Source organism: Rhinopithecus roxellana, chromosome 20 (genome assembly GCF_007565055.1).
Source record: "Rhinopithecus roxellana isolate Shanxi Qingling chromosome 20, ASM756505v1, whole genome shotgun sequence".
Lineage (NCBI taxonomy): Eukaryota > Metazoa > Chordata > Mammalia > Primates > Cercopithecidae > Rhinopithecus > Rhinopithecus roxellana.
The window spans coordinates 23,867,516-23,880,545 of NC_044568.1; the positions used below are offsets into that span (position 1 = coordinate 23,867,516).

General features: G+C 46.6%; 1 protein-coding gene across 1 annotated transcript in view; it reads right to left on the reverse strand.

Annotated features, from left to right (window-relative positions):
* Positions 1-424: 424 nt before the first annotated feature.
* CMTM4 (CKLF like MARVEL transmembrane domain containing 4) overlaps positions 425-13,030 on the reverse strand; it is an 83,554-nt gene continuing 70,948 nt past the window's right edge. Inside the window, exons 3-4 of the mRNA XM_030925357.1 lie at positions 9,666-9,764; positions 425-7,861 (exon numbers count right to left, since the gene is read on the reverse strand). Coding sequence (XP_030781217.1) covers positions 7,697-7,861; positions 9,666-9,764 — 264 coding nt within the window. The 3' untranslated portion in view covers positions 425-7,696. The remainder of the gene's footprint in view (positions 7,862-9,665; positions 9,765-13,030) is intronic.

A 13,030-nucleotide genomic window follows, 5' to 3' on the forward strand; every position in this document is an offset into this window, starting at 1 on the left:
AAGGTCGGGTAAGTGGCCCAGGGCCCTCTCACTTACACCTCAGGATAGTGTCTCACAGCAGCCTCAGGCAGTGGGAACCCTGGGGCTCTCTAACAGCCCAGAGAACTGCAGCCCTGGAGGACCCAGGTCCCTGTTCTCGTCCAGGCTGATGGGAAAAGACAAGACGTTCCACCCAAACTGTCACACACCACATGTGCTGAAAACACATATGAAAGCTGGGTGTGCAGGAGCGGAGAGGCCCCTGGTGGAATTTAGTTCCACCTTGTCAGCCCTGGCAAAGCGGCAAAGCTGGTGTCACAGAGGCCTTGTTCCACTGAGGATCATGGCTCTGTTCAACTTCCACACAGCAGCCCTGTTTCAGGAACTGGATCCGTAACCTTTAAGGGGCAGAGGAGGCCAGTCAGAGTGAGGAGAGACAACGACATCCTTACACGTCCATTTATTAAACAAGAGTTCCTTCATGACGATTTAATACAATAGTTATTAACGATTAGTGTTGAGAAAATTATTTTCCTCTACATACAAAAATACAGATTTGAACACTATGAAAAAGATCAAGACAAGTACCGTGAAAAATTGGTCCTTCAAATGAAAGGGGGAAAATTGAGGGCAATGTGAGGCTTTGCCTGCTGTCAGGGACAAATCAATAGCAGCAAAGCTTTGGGGCCCCAACCCACTCCAGACATACAGACTTGAACCCGAGAGCCAGGCCAGCCAGGGGGCACCCACCCAGGGCTTCCGTGTCAGCTGAAAAACCAAACACATAAACCTAAGTTTGCCCAATAGGCATTGCCTCAGAAAGCCCACAGTTGTGTCTTTAAACTGCCTAAATGAAAGAGACTTAACAAGTAAAATGTGATAGTTGTTAATATTGCCCCCCAAAAGTGCCACCAGGTGAAGTACCACGGATAAATCATATTGGAAAGTTACTACTTAGCCATCTGGCTTGACTTCCTTGGTTATCAAATAATTACATATTCTTACCCTTCAGAAGGACATCAAAAGCTACGATTTTATGTTTCAATCCATCTGTACCTTCATTTGCAATGGCTCAGCTAGTTTATTCAAGGGTTTTGGGACCAGCCATAACTCACGCCCTGCAGGAAGGAGAGGCGAAAGGAGCTGCTGAAGAGTATGTGTCTGTGTCTTGGTGTCATCTAGCTCCTCACAGCAAACAGCCTGGTTTGTTCAGGCCTGAAGCCTGGAATATGCCGCCGAGCCTAGCCAGAGCATCCACAACGAACCAATACGAGATCCGAGTGGAAGGTGAGAGCTCCGGAGCTGGCTGAGTTCCCCCGGGAAGCTTCCCACTCTGCAGTGGCAGGAAGGCCGCACCTCTGCAGGACGCCCGCACTGATCCTGGAAGGGGCCCAGGCCAGAGAATACACTTGGGCTCAGTTCACCAGCCCAAACCACAGGGGAAGGAGCCAGACACTGGCCTCTCACCATTTTACACCCAAAGACAGGAGGTCAGGGCTCTGATGCTACTCTCGTTTGTAAAATATGGAACCACTTTCTTTGTACTGTTTGAGGTGAGCAGTGGCTCCAAACTGAGCAAGTGGTTAAAAAATGCCAAATGCAATTATACTGACATAATTATTTCACAGAAATATACTCTTACTCTCAGACTATTTAAATAAGCAGGAACAAGATGTGGGAGAAGCAGCAGCAGAGAGGAAAGAGGAATAGCCAGGGAATTTTTTTGTTTTTTTCTTCTTTAAAATACATACGAAGTGTAAAGAGAAAATGGCCAAAACCTCAAAACTACCATTGTTGAAAACAATATTAAAAGGACACAATCTAAAATCATGCTACAAAAATAGTGTTATCTGGCTTAACTAAATGTACATCTTTTTTTCCAATTCCATGATTGACAAGAGTGCTTATGCGACGCATGGAAGGCACCAGAGGTGAAGTGATTATTTGCCTTAAAATATAGAAAGACAGAATTGCCTACTTTGAAAAAAAGAATAGTCATACTTGTAAATAAATAGTTTAGTGTTTCTGCCATGGGATCCTGAACCCCTACAAATTTCAACATATACAAATAGTTTCAATTCCTAGCATTCTCTTAGAGGGAACCATGTCAAACAAAATCAAGTTAGGAAAAGCACTGATTTTATCCAAGTAGGTCAATTTGAGGCAAGATACAAAAACTCATTTTAAAATGGGTTACAGAGTGAAAGAGTTGGGAGCAGGCAGCCCCCTTTGGGCCTGGGCCAGCCTACAAGTCCATCATAGGTGTCCTGCCCTCGCATCTGCCAGCCCTCGGGCCAGCCAGGTCTCCCTTCAAACCCTGAGTATTTGCCTTCCTCACTTCTGCAAAGAGGGGAACAGAGTCTTGAAACCTGCAAAATTGATTCTGGAAAAAGCAGGCAAGCAAAGCAGGGCCTGTGGGGGGAAGCAGCGTGAGTCAGGCCTCACCCTGGTGCAAGGGCACCAAGTCTCCCTTCTCTCCCCTCGTCTCCTCACCATCCCTTCGCATGACTGACTTTCCTGATAAAAATGGGGTACTTCCTACTGGGTGTCTGCACTGTCATCCTAAGGCAACTCAAGACATGATAGTTTTAGACTATGATCAAATCTCACACGAACCATTATCAGAATCTTGTTTCACACCATCTCTCTTTTCAGGAACAGTTAGGAAAAGAAACTCTGGCCTGGCCCTAAATCCCATTAGCAAAGCTGACTAAGGTGGTTTGAGATATGTTCTTACTCCTAAACTCAAACTTTAAAAGTTTCGATAGCTCCCTGGGGTCCAAGCCAAAGGCTCCCTGGCCTTTCTGTATTATGCATCCCAAAGAAAACACGCCACCCCAGGTGTCTAGATAGCAAGTCACCTGAATTAAAGCCTCAGCATAAAAAAACATAGACAACAAACTTACCCTATGAAATAGGTACACCATTCAAGGACCCGTCATCTAAACTTTTCTAGGCAAGTTGCCAGTGATTCAAACTCAGCGGGCTCGTGGGTGATTTTTTCCCTTACTGTTACGTTTGTGGATAGGAAAAACGAGAAAGGAAAAAAAAATCCCAAAGGTTGAAAAACTGTATCCAAATGGAAAAAGAATATATCCCAGACAAAAGAAGAGAAAATATAATAGGACCTATTCCGCTTCAAGCTGAAGAGTGTACAAATGCTACTCACTCACATGAAGAAGAATTAAACAGAACATTCACTTTCAGAAGAACATTCTTCTAGACGTAATAGATATTGAAGGTATTTTCTCTCACGGTTTCTAAATAAAAGAAACATAAAAGGTCAAATATTTTAAATTACTTTCTCAACCAGACAGTTCTTGTGATTTGAATGACATCTGCTGAGAAGAGAAGAAACACAAGATTCTGTAAAGCGCCAGGGAAGTTTACAAAGCTGAAAGCTGAGGGTGTCAGGCCTGCATCCTGTCTGAGATGGCAGCCAAGCCAGCTTCAGAGTCACCTGCTGGACCCACATGTTCCTGAGCCAGATGCCAGGAGCTCACCCATAGCACGGGGAAGACCTGTCCCCAGCATCCCACTCTTGACCTCAAGCTGACTGTGGAACATGAGACAGCTTTCAAAGACAAGAGGACAGGAAGGCAGTTAACCAAGTACACATTTCCAAGATAGCCTGAGCTGTCTAGTGCTGATGGAAGACAGGCGGGGTGTTCCAGGCCACCGCTTCCTCCTTCATCTCCCAGACCTGACTGTGTGTGGACCTCACCAGCCTACCAAGCTGTTGGGCCTGGACATGGGTGCTGATAAAATAAGACAAACCTGGAAAAACCCTGGATTCTGCAACTTCACTGGGAACTAACAAGGCACCTAGAGACCTCACAAGCTAATGGCAGTCCCTGGAGTAGGAAGCAACTTGTTATTCTGCTCAAGAGAATCCACAGTAGCTCTTGGCCTAGAAACTTTTTCCCCCTTTCTGATACCTGTTTAACGTCATTATTTCTCTGTAAACAAGATCTGGAGAAGATGACAGTCAGGCAGTGGCACAAAGACTTCATGATTGCTTTGTTTTGAACACAGATGAGACAATGGGAACCCTTAAATCATCACTGCCTTGCAGAATCACTAAATTGGTCAGGTGTCTCCACACTCTATTCATCTCCTAGGTGCTAAGACCAACCCACAGAAAATCTGGCGATTTACCTCGTCAGAGAGGGATTAGACCTCAGTCCACCTCTTAGAGCACATGGATAGGTGAGGTTTTCTCATGTGAATCTACAAGAAAATGTACGCCTGGGCCACACGCAGGACATGACAGACACTAGGGTTGTTCAGGGCTCATTCACTGCAAGCAAGAATTCACATACATGAGTGCGCAAAGGTGTTGGAGCTTGGTCTCCTCAGGCTTAACCCAACGCTGACTCACTAGGACAGCTTCCCAGAACCACAGATGAAACTGCAAACTTGAAGAGCGTCAAAATGTTTTCAACTGAGTCACGAAGCTCTCCCAGAAGCACCCGACATAGGGTGGAGGTCAGACACATTCCGTGGCTGCCCACAGGCGTGAGCCTTCCCGCCAGGGGACAGTAACAGGACCCAAAGGGCTGCGGGTGCTGCCGGCTTCCCAGGGCCAAGCCCTCAGAGCTGGGCTGGCCTTGCCCATGCTGGCTTTAGCTCACGTTGCCAAGGAAGATGTGTATCGGGGCTGTGCAGGCTGCCACATTCTTGCTTTTTCTGTAGACAAAAGTCACCTCCCTCGGATGGCTGTTCACTTCAAATCGAACTTACCTGACACGATTTTAATCTGTAACTGCATCTGCTCTTCCCAGCTTTATGTGGGGCCAACAAGTATCTTCAACCTTTCATGACTGTAATCCCTCTTTAAGGCAGGGAAAACGTATTTCCCTCCCATGCCTTCAGCAGTGTGAAGGAAGGATATCAAAGAGAAATCAGAGGGAAAAAATACCAAATCCACCCAATCAGTGCCAAAATAAACTTTCTCTGAGGACGTCAGTGTTTGCATCCATCTAAAACCACCAGAGGTTCCACCAAATGCTTGAGGGTTTCAGCTGTACAGTGTCCAGGAACAAATCCAAATGCACATAGCAACTGCAGTTTCTTCAAGTTTTGCTTGAAATGTGAAAACCTATATCATCCCACCAGAACAGTGAGAAAAACTAAGGTCACTCAGCCTTTAAATGCCCCAAACCAAACTGATATTGGTCCCTATTCAAACTATTAAATGCAAAACACTTCCTTCAATTTGCCAAGAGGTCATTTTAAGGCTCCCAGATATAGATTGTCTTCTGTTTGCACAGAGGCAATATAAGAAAAATATAGGCGTCTTCACATTCACCGTGGACAACCCTATTCCCTCCATAACTTTCGTCACCACATGGTCTATACATGATGACATGTGCAACCACACATTACATCAAACAGGAAGTGTCCATGGCACCACTTCCGGTCCTAGTGAGAGTTAAATACAAGGAGAACATTTACAAAACCATGGGGGAGCCTCATGGCACAAAGGATATTAAATAGTTACAGGGACATAAATAATTCTGAAGACTCTATCACGAAGATGCAAATTGACTCCTAAGTCGCTCTGTGGCGTGTCATCCTTTTTGGTCATTCACCTGCATTTAGTTTCAGTGACTTCAGAACTATTTCTTGCAGCTGACAACATATCCTCGGGAGGCCGACCACCTGCTCCCACTTTCACCAGATGATCAAGTGGTTTTACTGAAGTGACCTGGGAAAACTTGGGCAACAAGCCCACCTGAATGGTGTTTTTCTTTTTAATCTCACTTCAAAGGTGGTCTTTTTTGGGGGCCAAGTAACATGATTCCCAGCAGAAGATTTCTGATAAAGCTCAGGGTGGTCCTTCCAAGTGGGCCCCATTTAATGCAAGGCTAAGCCTTTGTGGCCTTATTTTAAAAGGGACTCTCAAAGGGAGATAAGCCCAGTTTTGACTTTGCAAACACACTCAACAGACCTGCCAGGCAGCACACCCAGCTGTGAGCCGGCCTGGCTGCCCTCTCTGTGGGAGCAGAGGGGAGACAGTTGTTAACAGGCTAGCAGGGTCAGCCCGAGGCAGACATGGTGCTCAGCCACATAGCCTGGGCCACTGCTCCGAACTCAGATCGTACTCAAGGTGTTGGTGCAGGGAGCTAACCCCAGCTCCGACCCCCAGCCCAGCAGTGTTGCCTGATCAACACTGTGAGATCAGATGCTATCCTTTCCCGGGGAATGAGACGCCACATGTGCATAAGGGGACGCTTTCTCACAAAGAACCCCGCCACCCCCTCGGAGTTATTTATTACACAGTACACTGCTAAAGCTGTCAACATTTGTCAGCACTTGATCTTGGGGATTTCTCCACATTACTGCAAAATCTTCCTACCACAGTAAGTGCTTTTTGGTAAGGGCTAAACACAAAATGTTAGAGCTAGAGTGAGGTTTGTAAACATTAAAAACAGTTCAAAGAGTGAAAACCTGACAAACTAAACCAACTTTTTTCCATAAAAGATATAATTAATCTCTAATTAAAAAACAAAACAAAACTACTGCATCATGGGGACTCACTGAACTCATTCACCACACACAATAATCTTCACTTTATCAATAATCAATCAGAAACCTTAAGCAGCTAGGATTTTTTACCCCAACAACTCCCAAGAATGATGTCTGTAGTTATGATACTGAGGAGCCCAAAGCAACAGTTAGTGCCTTTTGAAACATGGGTGGAAGGGTGTGTTCTGGTGCAAATTCAAGTATTTTCAAATCCTAGACGAATCTGCTCAGAATCACGTTAGAACTCTTTGCAGGCATTTAGAAAATTAGCACACACCCCTAAAATAGAGGGGCGTGTGTGTGTGTGCGCATGCGCATGTGCATGCTGTTTTTTAACACAACCACATACCTCCCACCTGTGGTCCATGAAGCCAGCAAATGGGCAAGTGCTTTGGCTGGTGGAATAGGCTTGTTTCTTTCATGGCTTTTACCTGAGAAGGTAAAATGACTAAAAATCTGCAGTTCAGCCTCAAAGTACTTAGGGTAGGCAGGAAACTGGAAAACAAGATGGTCCCCATATTCCTGGAGAAGAATCTGGGGTTCAGGAAGCTGATTCATTTAAGGAAGAATCAAGTGATTTCTCATCAGAGTAGGAAACAAAAGGTAACCCTCCCATGAGTCACAGGTCCCTAGGAGCCATCCTAATAGGACATCAGCTTTCCCCAACCCTGTGGCCTTTGGGCTGGTGCTGGCTGCCTGGGGGCCCTGGCATGGAAGACGAGGAGTGGGTTGGATCCTGGCAGCCAGACTCAACACTGACTTGGAGCAGGTGGTGCCTAAAGCTGCCTGAGAACCACTGCCGACTGACCGTTCCAATGCTGTCCCTTCACTCATATTTCCCCCACTTTTAGCAGCCCCATTTAATCCAAAGTCGTCTTGTTACAAATACACATGACAGGGTGGCTCAGAGTCAAAGGAAGCCTGTGCTTCAGGGCAGGTAAGACCTCAAGTGGACCTGGGCAGTGACATGGCTGCTCCACAGCCCCAAACACCAAGGAACATGGGCCTCCTGACTCCACCGCGGACCCGCCCACTGGGCCACTCGGGAAACCCTTTCCCAAAATGAACTTTTACCAAAGAGGACAAAATTCAACTGAATCACATGGAAATCTGACACAACAAGGGAAAGAAAACTTGACTGAGAGACGGGCACAAGGACGGGAGGGAGGAGGATCCAGGCAGGTCCTCACGTGTCCAGGCGCTGGATCTCAGGGCGACTGTCCACATCCCTGGACTCTGTGCGGGCTCGGATGTAGTCATTGGTGCTCTGCTGGCGGACGCTGACTCTCCATTTCTGCACTGCCAGGAATGTGTTCACTGCATATGCCGCAGTCGCCAAGAAGCCAAATATCTAAAACACACCAGCACAGTTAGTCCTCGGGCACGTGGCCTAGCCCCCCCAAGGCTTCCGTGGTGACCCAAGCCACGTGCAGCCCCTTCCTCCTCTGCCAACTGACCACTACAACCCTGTGCCTTCATTCTTTGATCTCTTTCCCCTCTCAGCATCCCCATTTAATCTAAAGTCTTGTTTCAAATACATATGACAGGGTGGCTCAGAGTCAAAGGAAAGCCTGTGCCCAGCCCTGCTGGATGTGTGGCTGTCACACCACGGCTGAGTCTCTAGTCATGTGACACACAGAAAATCTTGCCTGACCTAAAGACAGCCTAAGGTTTCCTTTGAAGTATTGTGGACCTATAACAAAAAAAATCACAAAAGGACCTCTTTTACTGCACCTTCAGGGCCTCTGGTCCCAGATAAGAAAATACAGTGGCCGGGCGCGGTGGCTCACGCCTGTAATCCCAGCACTTTGGGAGGCCGAGGCGGGCGGATCACAAGGTCAGGAAATCGAGACCACAGTGAAACCCTGTCTCTACTAAAAATACAAAAAATTAGCCGGGCGCGGTGGCAGGCGCCTGTAGTCCCAGCTACTCGGGAGGCTGAGGCAGGAGAATGGCGTGAACCCGGGAGGCGGAGCTTGCAGTGAGTCGAGATCGCGCCACTGCACTCCAGCCTGGGCAACAGAGCGAGACTCCGTCTCAAAAAAAAAAAAAAAAGAAAATACAGTGCAGACAAAATGTAACGTAGACAGAAAATCAGGGTTTTGCATGTGGGTCCCAAATCAAGCCACAGGGCCAAATGTTCCACATCACAGCCCCCATCCCACACCTGCCTCTCACTGGGCAGCTCCAAGTAAGCAGCTCCAGAGTGAGAAGCACAGAGTTTTAATTATTAAGACTGACAAATCTCCTGAGTGGCACCTGAGAAAACAGCTAGTTTAATCATTTATAAACCTTTTAATCCCCCCATTACAAAAAGGATATGTTCCTCATAAACTGAGAGCAATACAGAAATGCAGGGCATGCAGACGGAAAGTCCTACATTATCTGGTCCCTACCCGCCATGGCATTTCCACCTTGAAATGTCATGTGACTGCTAAATGGTGTCATGACTGCATTCAAGAACCCTCCCTTCCCCAGGCAGGTAAGGCTCTTTATTTATTTATTTATTTATTTTTTTTTTTAGACAGAGTCTCGCTGTGTCGCCCAGGCTGAAGTTCAGTGGTGCGATCTCAGCTCACTGCAAGCTCCGCCTGCCGGGTTCACGCCATTCCCCTGCCTCAGCCTCCTGAGTAGCTGGGACTACAGGCACCTGCCACCACACCCAGCTAATTTTTTTGTATTTTTAGTAGAGACGGGGTTTCATCGTGGTCTCGATCTCCTGACCTCGTGATCCGCCCGCCTCAGCCTTCCAAAGTGCTGGGATTATAGGCGTGAGCCACCACGCCCGGCCAGGTAAGGCTCTTAAACAACATCACTGACAATCATCAAGGACTATGTTGGAAATGAACCAAAGCAGGGGTTCTTGAACTTGAGTATGCATCTGTATCATCCAGAGGGTTCATTCAAATACATTTCTGACTCAGTAGCTCTGGAGTGGAGCCTAAGGATGTCTAACAGACGCTGAGATTGCTGTTCTGGGGCCCATACTTTGAGAACCACAGCACTGAAGGGACTGGGACCCCCGCTGGCCCAGTAACATCATCTTTAGCAAAGGAAAAGCCACAGGAGGGGGAGCAGGACAAATGCCAGGGACAGGCGAGCAGGTCACAGGAGGTCCCCAGATCAGCCTGCTTTAACCATTTGAGTTTGCTTACCACGGCAGCAATTTCTGCTCCGGCTCTGTGGTTTAAAGTAGCCAGTACGATTGAAGCAATAAAGAAAAGGAAAGTGCTGAGTCCAGTGTTGACCAAATCCTAGAGAGAGAGAAACAAAATAAAACAAGTGAGAAGAACCATTCCATCTTTGCTCTAAAAGCAACTGAAGAACTTTCAAAATAAGACCTACAATACCCAGCCTCCCTGGTGGTCCATATTTCAGTCTCAGTGTCACAGGGTTACTGGTCACACAAAAGAAGGCAAAGTTTATGAGACTACATGATAAATCATCACCACAAAATCTGCATTTTCACCAACCCCACTACCCTTTCTGAAGAAATACTAACCAAAATTGGTAACAGTAATTGCCATTTAGAGGTCTGGTGCCATCTTTTAAAAACCACACTCAAATCATCTTGCTATGGACAAAGCTCTCCAGGGGTCCAAATGTACTAAAACTGGTGAAAATCCCTCCAGCATTCCCCGCACTCACATGGGACATTCAAAACAAACTTTCACACATAGAAAGCACACAGCCAGACCTCACGCTCTTTCTCAAGCAGTCTTTCAAGCCTCTATGTCACTAAAGCCTGGAGAATTTTCTCCTAAGTTTCTTGCACAGCACACATCCACCATTTCATAGATTTAACTCCTGTCTTATTTGTAGAAGGGAACATAGCACGGTAATGAAAGGTCACAGCCTGAGCAGGGTCCAAACCACCCATATGACTTTGGACAAGCTACTTTGTTTCTGTGCTTTATGTGAGAATGTACCCCATTCCTCCCAGAGTTGTTGAAGGAATTAAATGGAACCATACAGGTGAAGAGCCCAGCATGGTGCCTGGCCCATAGCTATGGTTGCTTACACATTTACTGTCCCTTCTATTATCACCACTTTGGCATGAGGCCCCCAGTAGCCTGGGTCATAACAGAGTACCTCTAAAACCTCTATAGGAAAAAAAAATTCAGGAAAAAGCCCAAACTGCCTGAGTGCCAGGCTGATTACACTATAAACACCTGATGGGTCCTCTGGTCTGGCCTGGCTCCAAGGTCGATTTCTCTTTTCGAAGATGTAAAGATGGCTGGTGCGGTGGCTCATGCCTGTAATCCCAGCACTTTGGGAGGCTGAGGCGGATGGATCACTAGAGGTCAGGTGTTCGAGACCGGCCTGGTGAACATGGTGAAACCCCATCTCTACAAAAAATACAAAAATTAGCTGGGCATGGTGGTGCACACCTGTAATCCCAGCTACTTGGGCAGCTGAAGCATGAGAATCACTTGAACCAGGGAGGTAGAGGTTTCAGTGAGCTAAGATTGCGCCACTGCACTCCAGCCCGGGTGACAGAGCGAGACTCTGTCTCAAAATAATAAAATAAAATCTAAAGAGACAATGCTGGCATCGTAACAGTGCTGAGCCTTGCAGCAGACACCCAACCTGCTCCTGGCTCACGGAAAGCTCTGCTCAGATACATCTGCCAGCAGGATGGGTTTCAGCTATGACCTGCATAAGCCAGGGCAAATTTTTCACAAATTCAAACCAGAAAGCATTTAGTTACACTCAGCTCTGGTAAGATGCTATAGGGGTAAAAAGAGAATATAAAATATACTTCCCAAAGCAAAGACTATTCAGAAACAAGGGGAAAATATAATACACTGTGAGGTCAAACATCAAATAAAACAGTATCGACATTAACAGTGACTATATAAAAATAGAGATGCAGCAAAGGGCTAGAAAACAAACAGGCCAGGCACGGTGGCTCATGCCTGTAATCCCAGCACTTTGGGAGGCCGAGGCGGGCGGATCAGCTGAGGTTGGGAGTTCGAGACCAGCCTGACCGACATGGAAAAACCCCGTCTCTAATAAAAATACAAAATTAGCTGGGTGTGGTGGCGCATGCCTGTAATCCCAGCTACTCAGGAGGCTGAGGCAGGAGAATCACTGGAACCCAGGAGGTGGAGGTTGCCATGAGCTGAGACTGCGCCGTTGCACTCCAGCCTAGGCAACAAGAGCGAAACTCCATCTCACAAAAAAAAGAAAGAAAAAGAAAAGAGAAAACAGTCAAAAATGTTAAAGTTGTAGGAGTATCCATAGTTTTAAATTTGTGTTAGCAATGATCATTAACAATAGTGAATGGAGAATGAGATGATGAATGGGATCAGTGAATACAGGGAAAAAAATTTCAAAAAGCCTATTTTAAAAAGATACAAAATAATCTTCCAATATGATCTGAGGCTAAGGGACCAGATTAAACCAGGGGAAAAAAATGCCAGCAACTGCCAATAAGAGCATAACATATCTGCCTCCTCAAATCCCACTGAATTATATTTAAATACTGAAGCACTTGCTTAAAAGATGAATCTAAATATAATTGAGCTTCTAGGGCTGTGCTGTCCAACAGGGCAAACACTAGCCATGTGTGACTAAAGTTAAACTAATTCATATAAGATTAAAAAATTCCACTCTTCAATCACACTAGCCACAATTCAAGTGCTCAGTAGCCACACGTGACAAGTGGCTGCCTCAAGGGCAGAGCAGATCAGAAAACATTTCCATTATCAGAGCAGCTGCTATGGCACCACATTGCCCTCAGACCAATGACTAGGTCACAGAGATGGGGAAAGAAGGACATGTGAAACACTACCATGAGGGTGCACGCAGCCAACTCAACTGCAGGACCTTCTACAGGATAAATGACTCAGTTTTTCTAACAAGTCAACAGAATAAAAAGAAAAAGAGGGGCCAGGTATGGTGGCTCACGCCTATAATCCCAGCACTTTGGGAGGCCGAGGTGGGTGGATCACCTGAGGTCAGGAGATCGAGACCAGCCTGGCAAACATGGTAAAACCCTGTCTCTACTAAAAATACAAAAATTAGCTGGACCCCATCTCTACTAAAAATACAAAATTAGCCATGGCCAGGTGTGGTGGCTCACACCTGTAATCCCAGCACTTTGGGAGGCTGAGGTGGGTGGACTGCCTGAGCTCAGGAGCTCGAGACCACCCTAGGCAACATGGCAAAACCCCATTTCTACTAAAACACAAAAAATTAGCCAGGCACAGTGGCATGCACCTGTAGTCCCAGTTACTCGGCAGGCTGAGGCAAGAGAATCGCTAGAGGCCAGGAGGCGGAGGTTGCAATGAGCCAAGATCTCACCACTGCACTCCAGCCTGGGCGACAGAGTGAGACTCCCTCTCAAAAAAAAAAAAAAAAAAAAAAATTAGCTGGGCATAGTAGCATGCGCCTGTAGTCCCAGCTACTCGGGAGGCTGAGGCAGGAGACCTGCTTGAACCCGGGAGGCAGAGGTTGCAGTGAGCCCAGAATGCGGCACTGCACTCCTCTGAGCAACAGAGAGAGACTCTGTCTC